The following is a 19,751-nucleotide window of genomic DNA, read 5'->3' as shown; positions in this document are numbered from 1 at the left end:
CCAGCAGTGTCTCAGTATGAAGTCCTGACTTTACCATGCAGACCAGGCTGGTTTTGAATTTGCAGAAATCTAACGCTTCCGCCTCCCATGTGCTGGAATTACAGGCGTGTGCTAGCACACTCTGCATTTTCTAGTCTTTAAATTGTTGGTTAGTAGTCATAGTAAGAATGTGTACGGTGGCATGTGTGGGGCAGGTGTGCAGGCTGTGTACTTCTTGCCTTCCACCCTTATGTGGATACCAGGATTGAACTTGGACTGTCAAGCTTGCCTTATTAGAAGGCAAGGGTCTATACCTGCTGAGCCATCTTGCTAGTTCCAAATAAGATATACTGTTATGGTAACCACATTTGTTGCAATTTATAAGCTCATTTTGATCTTCTTTTTATGAATTAGGAAAATCAGGAAGACCTAGGCCTGTGGGAAGAGACATTTGGAAAATTTGTGGATGTCAAAGCTAATGGTAAATTGTCAAAGTTAAGGATATAATATTAAAATAGATCATTCCAAAATATCTAAATATTTATGTCTAAAAGTCATTTGATGGTGGGAGTTAGAGATCAGTGATAGAATGCCTGGCTAATGTAGGAGGTACACTGGGTTCAATCCCCAGTGTCATAAACAAACAAACAAACAAATTGTTGACAGAGGTTTCTGTCCTGCCCAGTCCTGCAGAAACACACAGAGGCCTACATTAATTATAAACTGGTTGGCCTATTAGCTCAGACGTCTTACTAATTATCTCTTATATCTTACATTAACCCATAATTCTTGTCTGTATTAGCCACACAGCTTAGTACCTTTTATCAGTGAGGCATTTTCATCTTGTGTCCTTTGTATCTAGGTGATGACTGCAGACTGAGCGCCTTTCCTCTTCCCAGAATTCTCCTATTCTGGTCACCCCACCTCTACTTCCTGTCTGGCTGCTGGCCAATCAGCATTTTATTAAACTAATATAAGTGACAAATCTTTACAAGGTACATGACCATTGTCCCACAGCAACAAATAAATAAATTCCTTAAGCTTTGGATTTAAAACAAGTAACTTCTGTAAAGTGCACAGAAATCTCTGGGTTGGGTTTCCTATTCATCAATAATGCAGTGCAAAGAGAAGTAATTGTGTACACCTTATGGAGGAATGAGAGCGATAATGGACCATGTGCAGCTTATGTTAGGAAAGGGTCTGGGCCAGCATACATACTGCTTGTGTTCTGAGTAAACCAGACAGCTGGAAATGCCACATATTTTCATGAGACCCAAGTGATGAGAACCCAAGTTATACAGCTCATCTGCTCTAACATTTTTTAACTAGTAATTCTCAATTCTCTTCGTCATTGTCACAGGTGCTACATGCCTATCTATGGCGTTTCTCACCAGACTTATCAATATGGTTCAGATGATGGGCTCACATATCACAGTCATGGGAGGTCATATCCTGAGGATCCAGGAAGGTCTTCTTGCTGTTCTTAGGTAGTTCTTAGGGAGCCACAGGCAGGCTGACAGGAAGATTATCAGTCAGAAGAGAAGAAGCACAAACTCTCTCAGCAGAGATTGAACATGCTCAGTATCGGGAAAAGGAGCTGCAGCACACGGCTCAGACAACATAGCTAGTAAGTGACAGAGCTTTGCACTCATACACATTATGTGTAATACCCGCTTTCACATACACATCCATTGCATCCACCAGTGCCCAGACATCACAGCGTCTTACAGTCAATGCACAGCATTGATTGGTAGGGGCAAGTTCAGACCTCTCTACTCCCAGCCAAATTGTTAGCTATTATTTTTTTAATTTTTTTTTTTTTTTTTCGAGACAGGGTTTCTCTGTGGCTTTGGAGCCTGTCCTGGAACTAGCTCTGTAGACCAGGCTGGTCTCGAACTCACAGAGATCCGCCTGCCTCTGCCTCCTGAGTGCTGGGATTAAAGGCGTGCGCCACCATCGCCCGGCTAGTTGTTAGCTATTAGCTAAATCTTTTAGATTGATCCATTTGAGAAACAACTCAGCCATGAGCCTGGTCTCTACAGGTCCTTCCTCTGTTGGTTTGGATTTCTCCTTCCATGGATTTGAACATCTCTACGGTATCCCTCAACATGCAGAGTCACACCAACTTAAAAATACTGGGTAAGTAGCAGCAAGATTTCTTAAGTGGTCTCTGCCTTGATATCACTTATGGAGTTAGGAAACCTTCCTAGTAGTTTTTCAGGTTCTGAACTGTATCGGAGATTTGAAAGCTAGGTAAGAACACACAAGTGAGGTTCTGTATGTTTATTCTCTCTGCTCTTGACTGTGAACACTGCAGTAATGGACCGCAGTCTGGAACTGTAAGCCAAAGAAGCCCTTGCTCCCTAGGTTGCTTTTTGTGAGAGTATCTGTCACAGCGACAAAAATGAAACTAGGACAGGACATAAAAGTGGAAAGCAGTGCCACAAGCTGGCTTCTGACTTCCACATACACACACACACACACACACACACACTCACACTACTTAAAAGGCTGCAATAGTGAGCCCCAAAATACAGAAATAAAAATGAGTAATTGGAATTAAAGGGGAGGAGGTTTGCTTTTACAGTGAAGGATCTGTTTTTGTGGAACCCTGGGAAAATACCAAAAAGAAAATACTAATCTGGAAAAGGACCTTCACTCTAAAGAGGACAATGAGCCAGAGAACGTGGTGTCTCCAGTACCTGTGATTCCCTTGGAGAGACCATTTCAGGCTGACACTACTGACAAATGGATCTCAGGGCATCTGCCTAAAAGGAGACAAAACCAAAAAGAAACAGAGGCTGTATATTTAGTAGGTAGGCAGAGTGACTAGTCTCGCCCTCCAGCTCCGAGCTCCCCATCTCAGTCCTGTTCCAGATCTGGAGGTATGTTAGGATGCGCTTCTTTTCCTTAGCTGCAAAGAAGTCTTCACACAGCCCATTAGCAGAGGGATTCAGTGTGGCCGCTCTTCCGGAGGATTCACAGGGGACCTTAGTAAAGGTATCTAGGATCTAAGCCTGAGATTCCCAGGGAGCCAGCAGAGACAAAGGGGGAGCTCATCCACCAGATTGGCCCAGGAAACCTTTAGGCAAGTGATAAGAGATGACTCATTGTAGGGGAGTGGCTCTATATAGGGTCTTGTTACATGCCCAGGCTGGCCCCTAACTCACAGTTCTCCTGTGCTAGGACTGTAAGTGTGTGCCTTCACGCCTGGCAGGAGGTGAACAGTCTGTTCACAGGAGACAATGAAGCTGTCCTAGTCATTAGCAACCCACTTGTGTATTTGGTGATGAACCTCCTTTGTGTTTCAGGGATGGAGATGCATACCGTCTTTATAACCTAGATGTCTATGGATATCAAATACATGACAAAATGGGCATTTACGGTTCAGTGCCTTATCTCCTGGCCCACAAACAGGGCAGGACTGTAGCCGTTTTCTGGCTGAATGCCTCGGAAACACTAGTGGAGATCAACATGGAGCCAGCAGTTGAGGTGAGCCATAGACTGTGGCTGCATGTCATAGTTACCATACCGCAGTCAGTCAGAGCCCTTTTCTTTAACAGCAGCATTTTTCTGTGACCAAGAGCTTTGCAGTGTAATTGACAAATGTTAGTAGGAGCTACCAAATGTAGACAGACTCACTTAGAACAGGGGCCTATAGTTTACAGTGAAATTTCTCAGATTTCCATTGCATCCTTTCCCAGTACGTCCTGACCCAGATGGGCCCAGCAGCTGCCAAACAAAAGGTCAGGTGTCGGACGGATGTGCGCTGGATGTCGGAGAGTGGAATCATTGATGTTTTTCTGCTGACAGGGCCTACACCTTCTGACATCTTCAAGCAGTACTCATCCCTCACAGGTACTTGCATGGTGATCGCTGGGTCCTCACTCCATTATGTTTTGTCTATCCTGTGTACATCACTGCAAATTAATCTTTGTTCTACACTACATGGAAATCACAAACAATGTCCCTACGCATTTTAAGTAGTAAGCACTTTTCTTCCTGCCATCATTACATCCAGACAAGCTAAACATGACACTGGGCGGCCCACTCTCTAATCCCTAACACTTCATATGCCTGCTTGGAGCCCTTAGTCTCTGGGAATAATCTTCTTGTAGCTAAGGAGTATTCCACCCTGAACTTTTAAATGTGTTCTCTGTTGAGTCAGCTAGACTGGAAGTTCCTTTCCTCAGAACTCAAAGGCATTTCTCTCTGTCCCCTGTCTTCTCACTCCAAAACCATTCATTGTATTCCTTCCCACATGATCTGACCTTTCTCACTGATCCACCTTCCTCATCACTAATACTGCGAATGTTTACAGTGAATTCCCTAGATGCATTCCTTTCAAATGGTCTCTGTACTGAGGGTGAGATGTGGGCACCTTCAGTCTTAGTGTCCGTCAGTCCTGGGGAAGTCTGCTGTTCCTTTCAGAGTTTTCACATCCGTGCTCTTTCTCCTTTTTTCCTTTTGCCTCTTTTCTGAGAAATTTTCTCCATCTTATCTTCCCAGCCATCCATTTATGTTGTCATGTTTCTAATGTTGAGGGTATTCCTATCTCTGATCCTGCCTGTGTGCTCATTGTTCCATGATGCCCTAGTCTACTTTGTGAGTCTTTTGTCTTTTTTCATCCTTAGAGATACTGATGAAGATGGGTTTTTTAAAGATTTTATTTTTATTTTAAAACTATGTATGTATGTGTTGAGATAAAGTGCCTACAGGACCTAGAAGAAGGTGTCTGAGCCCTGGAGCTGGAGTTACACGTGATTATATGGCTCTACATGGAAGCCCTTGGTGGCTAGATGAGTCTGGTACCCTAGCACTTGAGGAGCATATGGGGGTCCCTGTCTGAGGTTTCTAGAGCAGGGAGGTGCTACTATCTGCCTTTGAGCCTTCCTCACACATTCTACATAGCTCAACAGACACCACCTCCCCCTTACTGTCCACGCTCCAGATCTGTGTTGAACCAACTGCCCTTTGGTTTGCTCTTTTGTTTCAAAGCGCCTTTTTGTGGTAATTTTCATGAATCAGTTCTCTCCTTCCACATTGCGGGCCCTAGGGACTGAACTCAGGTCATCGGGCTTGGTGGCAAGAACCTTTACCCACTGAGCCATCTCGCTGCCCTCATTCCTTTTAAGACAGGGTCTCATGTATCTCAAGATGGTCTTGAAGTTTCCATGTAGCCAAAGATGACTTTGAACTTCTGATTCTTCTGCCTCGACCTCTCCCAAGTACTAAGATTACAGGCATGCATTGTAGAGTGCTGAGAATTTTGAACCCAGAGTTTTGTGGACACTAGGCAAGTACTCTACCATCTGAGCTGTATCCACAGCCCCCACGTTGCCATTTTTTATGTCTTATTGTAAAAGAAATTATGAATAGAATTCTGATCTTGAGGTACAGGTCTCTTTTATAAACTGATCTTTCCAGTTCCATCTCCTCTCAGTCTCACACTGTGACCCTGCAGTATTTTTTTCTCTAAGACTACATCTATTTCTTTGCCTGTGTCTCTATTCTCTGTTCTATGAGCTCTACTTAGTCTCCCTGCCTGGCGTCCTCCTACTATTTCAAGGCTTCCCCCCTTCTCACCTGCCTTGGGAAAGCTCTAAAGACCCCACCTTACTCTATAAACAGAATGAATGTGTTCCCACAGCGCTAGACTGATACCGTTAGCATAGCAGCTGTTTCAGCGCAGGTTTATTTGTAAGCCTGCCCCATCACCCTACCTGCCAGTTTCTTCAAGGCGGGGTCTAGTTTTTCTTTTCCTGGTTAGTCTATGCATGTCAAGCTCAGTGTTTAATCCCCTGTAGAGAATGGGGAGATGGTCACTGGTTGAATAACATCAGTGGCCTCCATTGTCATCTTTTTTAGGCACACAAGCCATGCCCCCTCTTTTTTCCCTGGGGTACCACCAGTGCCGCTGGAACTATGAAGATGAGCAGGATGTGAAGGAAGTGGATGCAGGTTTTGATGAGCATGACATTCCATATGATGTCATGTGGCTGGACATAGAGCACACCGAGGACAAGAAATACTTCACCTGGGACAAGAAGAGATTCGCAAACCCCAAAAGGATGCAAGAGCTACTCAGGAGCAAAAGACGCAAGGTGAAGCCAGCCTGGTGTTGAAAGCTTTCTAATCCCAGTGTTAGATTTGTCTTGGCACATCAGCAGAGGAAGACCCTCTGGTGGAAGAAAACCATTGTAAACGTAGTGCTTTCCAGTATAACAGTAGCTGTGAGGACAGAAGACAGGTGCGAAAATGCAGTGACGCCATCCATCCCTGCCACAGTTGTGTGAGCCCCCAAACAATGAAGGGGCCTGAGCCTTTCAGTCTGTTGGTGGCAGCTACCCTGCTGTGATGGCACCCTGCTCCCCTAAAAGGTCCCATTGTCAGAACTGGTGGTACTACACAGACACCAAAAGCAGAAAAGCATCTCGTATCATGAGGCCTTCTGGAGAGAGCAGGGCTGTCTCCTGACTACTTTGAAAATGACTTGAGAAAGCTGGGAAAGGGGCCCAGCTTGGAGTCCCTGGTGGCTGACAGGTGGGGCTGGGTTGTCTAAACTTCCTGCCTCTGGCCATCAGAGCTTGTTTTGTCAGGATGACTGCTGGTGGGCAGGAGGGAAAGAGGACATTGTAGGGCTTGAAAGGCTTAACAACAGAGGGTCAGACATGGAGTCCTGCGGACCAAGATGGCTCAGCAGGTAAAGGTGCTTGCCCCACATCTGACAACCTGATTTGGTCCTAGGAGCCCATGTGGTAGAAGGATGAAACCAACTCATGCAGCTTGTCCTCTGACCTCCGCATGCTTGTCCTCTGACCTCCGCATGCTTGTCCTCTGACCTCCGCATGCTTGTCCTCTGACCTCCACACGCACACCTGGCAAACAGACGTCTCCCCTTGCTCCACACACAAGTTGATAAGTGTAATTTTTAAAAAATGTAACCAGATTCTTATTTTTTTATATATATACATGCTTCACTGACAGACTCTCTCTGTAAATTTGGTCAAGGAAAGAACTGAAATTTAAAGGGGAAGGAGAAAAGCCACAGAAAAGTACATAATTCCTAATGTACCTCTTTCCTCTTCTAGAGGGTTAGGGCGAAGGAAGGGTAGCAGTAATGAACTCACAGAGATCTGCGTGCATCTACCTCCCGAGTGCTAGGATTGAAGGCATGGACCACCATGCTCAGCCCTAACCCCCTAGTTTCTTAATTAATTATTAACTATAATTTGTCAAGCATTTAATTGTGGGCTAGACATTATGATAAAGCGTATTATTCCTCCAGCTACAAAACTCTCAAGTTGGCCTTATTACCATTTTTCAGATGAAGAAGGGGTAGCTTGCAGTGGTTGGTAGTTTGCACTGAGGATTGAAGACCTGAAATCTTAAAAATGTGGATGGGGGCTGAGATGGCTCAGCGGATCAAGGTGCTTTGCCACCAAGTCTGAGAAACTGAGTTCAAGCCCCAGAACACATGGTGGCAGGAGAGAACCTACTTCTTATAGACCAATGAACAGACACACACAAAATACATAAATAAATGCAAAATAATAGTAAAGATGATAAGCCATGATAGTTAGAAAAGAGGATTTACCTGGGTTTGGTAACATTTTTTTGTTTGTTTTTCGAGACAAGGTTTCTCTGTGTAGCCCTGGCTCTCCTGGAACTGACTTTGTAGACCAGGCTGAACTTGAACTCACAGAGGTCCGCCTGCCTCTGCCTCCCAAGTGCTGGCATTAAAGGCTTGCGCCACCCATGCCTGGCTGATAACAAGTGAAAGGTCATAGGGATTTAGTAATGTCCAAACTTTTCCACGAGTAAAACTCGACCCCTCGAAACTATGGTGGGAACACCTGAATGAACACAAGCCTCATAAAGCTGACATGCTCTCTAAATCTCTGTCCTGACAGCTTGTGGTTATCAGTGACCCCCACATCAAGGTGGATCCTGACTACTCAGTATATGCTAAAGCCAAGGAACAGGGCTTCTTTGTGAAGAACCCAGAAGGTGGCGACTTCGAAGGCATATGTTGGCCTGGTATGGTATCACTTGCTTCCACTTGTGCTGTCCCAGTTATAAAACGTCTATGGCCAGAATTCTCGTCCCCTATGGCCAGAATTCTCGTTCCTCGTGGGCATGTCTTTCCCTTCCAGCCACATTCTCAGCACCTTTAAGGGAGATAGGCCATTGCCTTTTATAACACCTGATGCAGAGAACTTAGTGCATTTGTCAAGTCAGTGATCAGATGAATGAGTGAGAATGGGCAAACAGGCTAATCTCCACGGCTGCTACATCTCTAAACAGACAGACATAGGGAGTAAGGAGTGAGGACAGCCTGGGGTGGGAGGTGGGGCTAAAGTGTGGTCAGGCTCTCCTTTGTAATTGCTCTTTGTCCTTTTAGCTCACAGTTTTGACTTTCGGTCTTTCCTGAGTGGCCTCAGCTGCCTGTGGAACTCTAGATGCAAAAGTCGTTAGTCTAAAGCCTTGTTAGAAATTCTCCAAAATTTCTAACAAATTTCAAGAAATTACCATGGTGTCATAAATCCAAGTGCTATGGAGAAGCCCCTACCTCCCTTTTCTCCCTTGAGCCATTGGAACAAGTCCATGTTCTCTTTAAAAACAGGGTTCACTGCAGAGTAGTGGATGTCCTACCTGGCTTTTCAGCCATTAGTGAAGAATGAACTCCATCCTGACACAGAGTTCACTGGCCCGTGGGCTCTGGTGTTGAAAGGGTTACATGTTGTGTCTTTAAAGATTGCTTTTGTTCACTTGTTACAGACCATGCCTGTCTCAGTTGTCTTTTGTGTTTGACATAAGGCGTCCATTGATAACTCTCATATCTTCTTTCCACACATCTTGCGTAAAGACCACTGTTCTTGACAGACTGCCCACTGTTGTGCTCTGCAGGTCTCTCGTCTTACCTGGATTTCACCAATCCCAAGGTCAGAGAGTGGTATTCCAGCCTTTTTGCTTTTCCTGTTTATCAGGTTGGTTTCTATTCTTTTTCTGCTTCCTAGTTAACCTGAAAGATGAAAGGAAAAGGTAGTTGCTTAGAACTGCTTTTATTAAGTAGTTTTTGAGATAGTGCATATATAAAAGGCAAGAATAGATACCGCATTATAGGCTTTGATGGTTTTAGGAAGGGTACTATTACTAGATGTATAAAAACTGTGGTTTAACCTATATCAAAATATAGTACAATTGATGTTTATTCTATTTTATAATTGCTATGTATATTTTAATATAAAACCTATTATTGAAAAGTGACATGGGGGCCAAGTAATCACAGCACTTGGGAAGATGAGCAGAATTGCCATTAATTCAAAGCCAGCTTGGACTACAGAGTGAAACTCTGCCTCAAGGAAAACACTGGGTATGGTGATGCACACCTTTAACCTCAGTTCACAGGCAAAGGCAGAGGGATCTTTGTGAGCTGGAAACCAACCAGGTCTACATTGCAAGTTCCATGACAACCAGGGCTACATAGAAAGACCCTGTCTCAAATAGAAAAGACTTAAAACTAGGAAAATAGTTCAGTTGACAGAGTGCTTGGCTAGCAGGCCTGATCCCCAACACAGAAAAGACCCATGGTAGTACATGCCTGTAATTCCAGCATTAGGAGGTGGAGGCAGAAGGATCAGAAGTTAATGTCAATCTTCAGCTACTTATCAAATTCAAGACCTAAGCAACATGAGAGCCTGTCTAAAACAAAAAGGGAAAGAAGGAAGGAAGGGAAACAAACAAAAAGCCCCATCAGCAATAAAGTGGCTATGACTAGTGTGAAATTATCTTACAAACCAGTGGTTGTCAAAACCGCTTAGGGGGTCGGTCGACTAACCCTATCACAGGTTGCATATAAGATATCCTGCATGTCATATATTTACATTATGATTCATAACAGTAGCAAAATTGCAGTTTTGAAGTAGCAATGAATATAATTTTGTGGTTGGGGGTCACCACAACATGAAGCACTATATTTAAGAGTTGCCACATTAGGAAGGTTGAGAACCACTGTTATCAATTATAATGTATTGATAAAAGCAAAATTTAATAATTAAAATCTTAAAAGAACCATGGAAAGAAGTGGAGGTCACATTAGAGACCTGTCTTCAACCAGTCATGGTAATGATGACGATACCTAACACAAACTGATGCAAGCCACATCCCAAGTGCTGTTTTAAGTATTTGATGTGTATCGCCCCATTTCTTCCTTATAAAAATGCTCTAAATTGGAACTACAATTAAATCTTAACCACAAATGTAAGAAAATTGAGGTGTGGAGAGTTTTAAAACCCACATAGTAATCATTTACTAAGTGATAGACTCAAGGTTTGAATTCCGATCTATTTTCTCCCGAGCTCTGCTCTTAAGCACAAGATGTTTGCTTCTGAACATAACTGATTAGGAAGGAGACTAGAAAAACACTTAGAATGGCATAAACATCAATCCTTAGACAAAATATGGCTACAGTCATTCACTTCATGGCTGCTTTCATAGTACTGTGCCAGAGTAGAATAAATTAAAGCGCTTTTATGATCCACAAAGATGGAAATGTAAATTATCTAGATCTTTATAAAAAGAAGGGGAGGGGAAGAACGCATGCTGATCTTTGAGTTAGAAATGCTAAAAAAAGACTGAAGGCAAATATTTTGAAACTGTACAGCCTTGTTCTTAGAAGTGCATTTGCTTAGAAGCCAGGCATGATGGTGCATACCTTTAGTCTCAGCACTGAGAGGCAGCAGCAGGTTATCTCTGTGCCTGTTGTACAGCCTGTGTACATAGTGAGTTCCAGGACAGCCAGAGCTACATAACAGAGAGACCCTATCTCAGAAAAAAAGTGAATACGCTTAAAAATAGTTAAGGAAACATATAGGCCACCTTCAAGCATGGGAAAGATCATCTATCATGTAGATAAGGTCTCAGGTGTGTTCTGTAGTGTCCTGGAAGAGAGCTAGGCCTTATTAGGACATGGTGTAAAGAACATAGCATTAAGAAATACTGGGATGAGCTGCCTGAGGCTCCCTGTACTGATATTCAAATGCTGAGAGACCGTGAATGTTATAAAAAGAAGTGTAATAATATTTTCGGTAGATGGAAAGAACACAAATTATATAAGATGTTAACAAACAGATAACTCAGCTGTCAAGTCTTTCAGAGTATTAGAGAAAAAATAAGTTCATGTATAGTAATAATCGACTTTAGTTCAGAGTTGTAGCAAAAATTTTTCTCAACTTTTGGATAAGATCAAGTGAAGACTTGTAGTAGATAGTGGATGATACAGAGCAGAGTGGTGAGTATTCACAACTTTTCTGGCACATATTCCCTAAGGATGTCTTTGTGTGAACTTACAGGGCAGTTGTATTTCACAGACAATATAGTGCAGCATAATTATTAAAAAAAAATTATTGAGGGGGCTGGAGAGATGGCTCAGAGGTTAAGAGCATTGCCTGCTCTTCCAAAGGTCCTGAGTTCAATTCCCAGCAACCACATGGTGGCTCACAACCATCTGTAATGGGGTCTGGTGCCCTCTTCTGGCCTGCAGGCATACACACAGAAAGAATATTGTATACAAAATAAATAAATAAATAAATAAATAAATAAATAAATAAATAAATAAATATTAAAAAAAAAAAGAAGTCAACTAGATTCGTGTCCCTGCCTCTAGACGGAATCAGTTCTGTAGTCAGGCACACTATGCACACTCTTTGTGTGTCTTTGTTGTCAACTGCAGTGAGTCTTAGATTATAGCCAATTTATTATTTCTCCCTCTACTTCCTTTTCTTTTTTACAATAAACCTGATGAATTTTAAACTATTACATATGACATTTAATACTACTAGAAGACTTGTATTGGCACAGGCAATCTATAAATATGTTAACAAAGGTAATTAAGGCAAGGTTTTAAGATTTCATATATATCCATCTATTGCTAGCTTATCTGAGGTTGGTGGCACACATGTGCAATCCTAGTATTCATGGTACAGAGGGACTGGGAAGTCAAGGCCAGCCTGGCCTACATAACGAGTTCTAGGCCAACCTAGACTATACAACAAACTATCATAAAAGCAAAAAGCAAACAAGGGCTAGTGATGGCTCAGTACGTAAGAGTTCTTGCTGCTCTTCCAGAGGACCTGAGTTTATTTCCCAGCACCTATATTGGGAAGCTCACAACAGCCTGTAACTACAGCTCCAGAGGATCCAACACTTTATTCTGGCCTTCAGAGGCACCTACACAGGGACTCACATATACTTAAATTTTAAAAATATTTTTAAAGGGGCTAGATAGATAGTTAAGTGGTTCAATCCCCAGCATCCACCTGGTAGCTAACAACCATCTATAATTCCTGTTCCAGGGGCTCCAAAGTTCTCTTCTGACCTCCTTGAGCAGTATATGCATATAATACACAGACATATGGGAAAACACCTACATATAAAAGAAAAAAATCTACAAAAAAGTTTTAAAAAATCAAACAACAAATATATATATACATATATGTGTGTGTATATATTACACATATATACACATATTTATCGCCTAACATTCACACCAGGAAAGCAAGACTTAACATAATAGATTTATATTTTAATAAGTATATGTCTTAGTTTCTATTGCAGTGATAAGACACCATGGCCAATGTAACTTATAAATGAAAGCATTTAATTTACCTTATGGATTTCAGAAAGCTAGAGACCATGGTGGCATAGCAGAGGATCAGCTGAGAACTCATATCCTGATCCATAACCACAAAGCTTTAAGAGGGAGGCACTCTGGGAATAGCACAAGTTTTGAAACCTCAAAGCCTCCCCCTGGTGACACACCTCCTCCAACAAGGTCACACCTCCTAATTCTTCCCAAATAGTTCCTCCAACTGGGGACCAAATATTCAAATATATGAGCCGTTCTCATTAAAACCACCACAGTGTACTTTTAAGATGTGTAAACTTTCCTACTTTGCTTAGCCTTCTGAATAAAGATGGTAGAATTGTCTTCTCTCTGCTAATCATATCCAAAGATTGAGAATCACTTACCTGGGGCTGGAGAGATGGCTCAGTGGTTAAGAGCATTGCCTGCTCTTCCAAAGGTCCTGAGTTCAATTCCTGGCAACCACATGGTGGCTCACAACCATCTGTAATGAGGTCTGGTGCCCTCTTCTGGCCTGCAGGCATGCACACAGACAGAATATTGTATACATAATAAATAAATATTTTTTTTTAAAAAGAGAATCACTTACCCTAACTTATATTTGTGAGTCTTTGTCATTTTTAGAGTAAGACTGCGTGCCTACAGGTTCCCACAGTTGCTATTTTCTATGGGAGCTGCTGGGCTGGATATAGTCTTTTTCAAGTAGTACATGTTTATTTCTTGGTCAGCTTTTTGCTTTAGTTGCTAACTGCCTTAGGGAATTTCTTATGCAGGCTGAAGTGGACACTTAACCTCTGAACTTATTTTTTTGATCAATGAAAATCATTTGACTCACAGATTATTATGTATATTGTAAGGAAATGCATTATAAAATGCCTACCAAGGGTACCACTGAATACATGATGTCTTGGTTTTTCGTTGTGTTGTGTATTTGTTTTCTGCAGTGCTGGGGACCGAACCTTGGGCCTCAGGCATGCTGGGTAGCCACTCTTCTACTCGCCCACATCCCCTTCCTGTTTATTTCACTGGCATTGCTAACCAAATAAATGTTTCCATCTTTTCCAGGCAAACTGGTATCATTCATTGTATCATCAAATAGACAGTTTATTATTTCCCTTTTCCTAGTCCCTCCAATGGTAACTTTTCTCATGTGAGTAGTCTCTTGAGGATGGTGGCAGTGCCCTCACCCTGACTCCTCTTTCCAATGTTCTTCACTGACTTACAGCAAATGGCTACTGCAGAAGGATTGATACAGCGATCGAAAGGGAAGGAGAGACCCTTTGTCCTTTCACGTTCTTTCTTTGCTGGATCACAAAAGTATGGTAAGAAATGACTCACATTATAAAACACAAGGTAGTTACCCATCCTTTTCTTTTGAGCATGGTATATGCTACCTGCTGTCACGGTGTTCCTTTTCAATAGCCTTATAGCTTACAGTGTAGAACCTGATGTGCTCTGACATGTGTATTTTATACTATGAATAAATGGTCTGTAGGTCCCTCAGTTGGTAGAGTAGACAGCCTAGTAGGTGAGGGGCCCTGGGTTTAATGCTCAGCACCATATAAACCCAGGCAAAGTCGGGTATGTTTGTAATCTTAGCACTCAAGAGATGGAGGTGGGGGAACTGAAGCTCATGGTCATTTTCCAAGGTCATCTTGGGCTTCATGAGACCCTGTCTCCCTCCCTTACCCCAAAAGACAGTAAGCCAATTTTCAAGTTTAGTAGTTTTTCCTACTGAAGAAATGGTCACTTACTTGTTGAGAGAGTTTTCTGGCATAGTCATCTGATCCTATCTTTTTGACTTGTGGAAAACCAGGGAAACATATCTCTAACAAACGGCTCAGCCAGCTGTTCCACTTAGCAGTGTGGCTTAAAATAGGCCTGGCTGCATGCTTGTTGTCAGGGTCATCTATGACTGAATCTGGTTTACAGCTGATACAGATCAGTTCAACTTAACCACTCTGTGGCAGAAAGGCTATTTTAAGGCCCCTGTCCTTGCATAAGTAATTGAGAACATAGGTCCTATTGTAAAGAACCTTGCCTTTGTTGAATCATAGACACTTTTAGGTCTCTCACTCCACCTCCCAAGACCAGCTCCTGTGTTCTTCAGCCAAAGGACAGAATAGTAGCAACAGAAATGGTCATCATAGCATTAGACCTTGAGGCCAAAAGAAAAGTCTACCTCTGTAACAGTAAAAGAAGGGTCACAAAAGTGTGGGTTATCCACGGGACAAACTATCATGAGGCAGTTTAAAGTTATAGTTTAAATGGTTTTTCATTTATTTTAGGGGGTATGACACATTCCACCAGTCTAGAGGTCAGAGGACAACCTGGAGTGGTTAGTTCTCTCCTTCCTTAAAGTGATAGTTTTAATTGCATGAGAATAGGTTTGTAACATTATGTAAGTTAAAAAAGAAAGCATGCCTGAGTGATATTCGTTATCCCAATTATTAAAAATGTAAATGTAGTATTTTCAATCAGTAAAAAGACTTCAGTAAAAATATAGGAAAATTTAAGCCTGTAATCCAGGCACTTGGGAGTGGAAGCAGGAGGGTCAGGAGTTCAAGGTCATCATAGGCCACATAGGAAGTTTGAAACCAGCCTAAGATACAGGAGATTCAGTCTCAAAATTAATACATACATACATGAATGAATGAATGGATAAATAAATAAATAAATAAATAAATAAATAAATAAATAAATAAAGGCCAGCAAGATGGCTCACAGGGTTAAAGCACTTGCTACCAAGCCTAATGACCTGAGTTCAATCCCAGGGACCCACATGGTGGAAGGAGAGAACCAACTCCCACAACCCAGGCTACATAGGGAGTTCCTATCTCAATGAAAAAGAAACTGCAGGGGAAATTAGAGAGGAAGAGAATTAATTTTAAAAAAAAGGTTGATAGGCAGCAGTTTAAAAAGATAACAAGACGTGTGGTTGTTAATGTTTCTTTTTCTTTTGGAGCTTTTTTTTTTTTTTTTTTTTTTTTTTGGTTTTTCGAGACAGGGTTTCTCTGTGGTTTTGGAGCCTGTCCTGGAACTAGCTCTTGTAGACCAGGCTGGTCTCGAACTCACAGAGATCCGCCTGCCTCTGCCTCCCGAGTGCTGGGATTGAAGGCGTGCGCCACCACCGCCGGACCTCTTTTGGAGCTTTTGATACAGGGTCTCACTATGTAGCCCAGGCTGGCCTTGCACCCGTAGCAGTCCTCACACCTCTGTCCCCAGTGCTGGAACTGCACGTGTGTGCTGCCATGCCCTTGCAGTCTATGTTATCTCTGAGCGCTTAGGCTCTGGGTCCCTTCCTAGTCTGCAGTACTGGGTGTGATTATTTGCCCCCATGTGTATTGAGGAGAACATGGCCTTTTCTAGCCGCATGCTTGACCACTTGCTGTAAAGAATGTGTGGCTAAACAACCGTGTTAGCTGTGTGTCTACGTGAGCTTTTTTGATGAAAATGTTGCCACAGTTTCAAAATCACTGTGTAGATACAGCCAGAGCTCAATTGATGCCAAGGAAAAATTACTAGAGAGCTGTTTAAAAACAAAATCCCTTGAAAATATTTTTCTTGAGCTAGAAGGTTACTCAGTGGTTAAGAGCGCTGCTATTCTTCCAGAGGACCTGAATTCAATTCCCAACACCCACATGGCAGCTCACAACTGTTCCAAGGGACCCCATGCCTTCAGACAGACATACATGCAGGCAAAATACCAATGTACATAAGAATTTTCAAAAAATATTTTTCTCTGCCTATAGGCCAGCTCAACAGAAAATTAAAACAAAAATATCTACTGAAACTGTTTTGGTAAAAGTATAGATGTTGCATAAACTCTTATCAACTGTAACGTAAACTCGAACATTTGCTTTAACGGTCTGACTTCTTGCCTAAATCTACTTAACAACTATATCACTAGGGTAGAATATGGTTTACCATATCCCCTGATCTATAAAACAGAGCTAATAATATTGTTTGCCTGGAAGGATTGTCGTAATAATCAAGTGGGACAAGAAACCCAGAGTATATAGTTTTGTTTGTTTATTTTGTTCTTGTCTTCATTTTTGAGATGGGGTTTCTTTGTGTACTACTCACTGTCCCAGAACTCACTCCATAGGCCAGGCTGGGCTTGAACCCATAGAGATCTACCTGCCTCTGCCTCCCGAGTGCTGGGATTAAGACATTTGCCACCACTGCCTTTTGTTTTATGACCCTTAATAACTTTTTCACATTAGAAAAGTGATACTTTTCATAGAATTATCAGAATTTGTTTAAGATGAAAAATCTCCGATTTTATTATTTTTGTCTTTTACAAATATGGGATGTAAACTGGGTGGTGGTGGCGCACACTTTTAATCCCAGCACTCGGGAAGCAGAGGCAGGCGGATCTCTGTGAGTTTGAGACCAGCCTGGTCTACAAGAGCTAGTTCCGGGACAGGATCCAAAGCTACAGAGAAACCGTGTCTCAAAATAGTAATAATAATAATAACAACAACAACAATATGAATGTAAATGAAATGGAGTGCATTGTATGATTTGTGTGTGTTTTCATGCCTTGTTATGGGCGATATAAGGTGCAGTCTGGACAGGAGACAACACAGCAGAATGGAACTATCTGAAAATCTCCATCCCGATGTTACTCACCCTTAGTGTCTCAGGGATCTCCTTCTGTGGAGGTAAGTTGGTTCCTGGCTTGAGGTTTTGAGTGGGAAGAAATGAGAAGTGAGTCCTCAGTGCTCATTAGCTGTTTGGAACAAGGATGAATGCAGGAAAGAAAATGGGGGGAGAGCAAAAGGGTTGCTTCAAAGTTTATTGCACAAATTAAAGGTGGCCACACCCTTAATGCCAGCCTTCTAGAGGCAGGAATAAGAGGGTCTCTGTGAGTTCAGGCCAGTCTGGTCTACAGAGCAAACTTCAGGACAGTTAGCACTACACAGAGAGACCCTATCTCATAAATAGATAGATAGATAGATAGATAGATAGATAGATAGATAGATAGATAGATAGATAGATATCTTACATGTATCTTGTCTGAATTGAGGACAGGAAGTCAGGTAGTGGATGAGGCATCTGTTTCCACTCCTTCCCTCAGCACTACCTCCAGAGAACCAGTAACTGAGTGTCCAGAAGCATACTTTTCTTCTTGAAAGTGGAAAGGAGGAGAGCACCACAAACAACTTAGCAAACCAGAAGCCAGCCCAGGAGAGTGCTAGCCTGGTGCGCTCAAGGCCTTAGGTGTGACGGGCAGCGGCGTAGCCGAGGGGTGAAGAGAGCCAGACTTACAGAAACGCTTCTGCTCAGCAGATGCAACATTCTGTGGCATAATTAACTGTTTTCTTCATAAGATGTGCTCGGTTGGTACAGTGCTTGCCTAGCTTGCAAGAAGGCCTCAGTTTGATCCCCAGTCCCACAAAAAACAAGTATGCTCACACAGACCTAAGATTCTGTAACGAGGACATGGAAATAGAAGGATCAAAGGTTCAGGGTTGTCCTTAGCTAGTAGTAAGACGGAGGTCAGACCCAGCTATGTAAGACCCTGTCCGAAAATAAATACATGACTGTGGAAATGGCTCAGTCAGTGAAGTGGTTGCTACACAAACATGGAGACCTAAGTAAGTTCGAAACCCTAGCACCTATGTACAAGAGCTAGGCACAGCGGCACATGCCTGTACCCCAGAGCTGGGGAGGCTGTGGTAGGAGGGTCCCTGTTGATTGCTAGCCAGCCAATCTAGCCAAAAATAAAGTGGAGAGTGATTGAGGAAGACACAGAAGTCAGATTGTGGCCTCTACATGCACATATATCTTCTCACATGTGAATACACACATACACATGCACACACACACACACACACACACACACACAAAAGATGTGCTCTTGGAAAAGATGGATCTAATTCAAATACATGTCTGAGAGTCTCCTCCTGAGAATTCAGTGCAGATAAGTGGACCAGTATGAAGGTCTCGGTATACACTGGCTGCAGTCCTGACTGTGAAGGTCTCGATATACACTGGTTGCAGTCCTGTGAAGGTTTTGATACACACTGGCTGCAGTCCTAGCTGCAGGTCTGAATTCTGAATACTTCTTGTTCTCTACAAGAATAAAAACAAATTACTATCACTTTTTTGATACATGTGTCTTTGTGACATTGGTCCACATGCAAGAAATACATGTCCTACTCAAGGGGTGAGCATGGAATTCTTACCTAAACCTTCACGGCTGATGATTTGCCTTTCAGGGGTTGATACGGTTTCAGTCTTTGCTTTCAGATACACACCTAGTCTGGGAGACATGACACAATTTGTGGGTAAAGGAGGATCCAGAACACACAGGACAGCTGCTCTTAATAGAAAAGCCTGTGACCTTTCTACAGAAAGAAAGGAAAAAAATGTAGAGCATTCTTCCAGATTCCTGCACGGACTTTTTTTTGTGGCTCAAACTTCCCTATTTGAGGCCATAGGTTTGCCTGTTGTGTTGAGTGTGCACCTAGAGCATCTCCTCTCAGTTTTCAAGGTCTTATTTCACCTTAGCATATCATTTATTCCAAGTCTAGTTTCTTATCCGGTCTTTCTGTCTAACCAGCTGATGTGGGTGGCTTCATTGGCAATCCTGAGGCAGAGCTGCTGGTGCGTTGGTACCAGGCTGGAGCTTATCAGCCCTTCTTCCGTGGCCATGCCACCATGAACACCAAGCGGCGAGAACCCTGGCTGTTTGGGGAGGAATACACCCGACTGATCCGGGAAGCCATCAGAGAGCGCTACACCCTCCTACCCTATCTGTATTCTCTGTTCTACCATGTCCACATGTCTTCTGACCCTGTCATGAGGTAAAAAGGGCATCCTCTATTTAGGGACTCAAACAACCTACCAACAAATCCCCAGTGATAAGGAACTGGAAGGGGAGAACAAAAGCCATGTGTTTACTCGAGTTTCAACCAGCTCCACTGCCTGTTGTGCATGGGGTGCTGGCTGTTGTGCACGGGGTGCTGGCTGTTGTGCGGGGTGCTGGCTGTTGTGCACGGGGTGCTGGCTGTTGTGCGCGGGGTGCTGGCTGTTGTGCGCGGGGTGCTGGCTGTTGTGCGCGGGGTGCTGGCTGTTGTGCGGGGTGCTGGCTGTTGTGCGGGGTGCTGGCTGTTGT

The 19,751-nt window shown here is 42.9% G+C and overlaps 1 protein-coding gene across 1 annotated transcript in view; it reads left to right on the top strand.

The window, feature by feature from the left end:
* The window catches only part of Ganc (glucosidase alpha, neutral C), a 54,530-nt gene that overhangs the window by 20,632 nt on the left and 14,147 nt on the right, over positions 1 to 19,751 (top strand). Inside the window, exons 7-16 of the mRNA XM_050132748.1 lie at positions 394 to 460; positions 2,022 to 2,118; positions 3,291 to 3,471; positions 3,684 to 3,837; positions 5,848 to 6,083; positions 7,893 to 8,019; positions 8,890 to 8,998; positions 13,826 to 13,947; positions 17,191 to 17,292; positions 19,197 to 19,440. Of these exons, the coding sequence (XP_049988705.1) occupies positions 394 to 460; positions 2,022 to 2,118; positions 3,291 to 3,471; positions 3,684 to 3,837; positions 5,848 to 6,083; positions 7,893 to 8,019; positions 8,890 to 8,998; positions 13,826 to 13,947; positions 17,191 to 17,292; positions 19,197 to 19,440 (1,439 nt within the window). The remainder of the gene's footprint in view (positions 1 to 393; positions 461 to 2,021; positions 2,119 to 3,290; positions 3,472 to 3,683; positions 3,838 to 5,847; positions 6,084 to 7,892; positions 8,020 to 8,889; positions 8,999 to 13,825; positions 13,948 to 17,190; positions 17,293 to 19,196; positions 19,441 to 19,751) is intronic.

This window comes from Alexandromys fortis, unplaced genomic scaffold (genome assembly GCF_014885135.2).
Source record: "Alexandromys fortis isolate MF-2015 unplaced genomic scaffold, M_Fortis_MF-2015_v1.1 scaffold_6, whole genome shotgun sequence".
Lineage (NCBI taxonomy): Eukaryota > Metazoa > Chordata > Mammalia > Rodentia > Cricetidae > Alexandromys > Alexandromys fortis.
The sequence above is the reverse complement of the archived record's forward strand: the minus strand, read 5'-3'. Positions and strand labels throughout refer to the sequence as shown.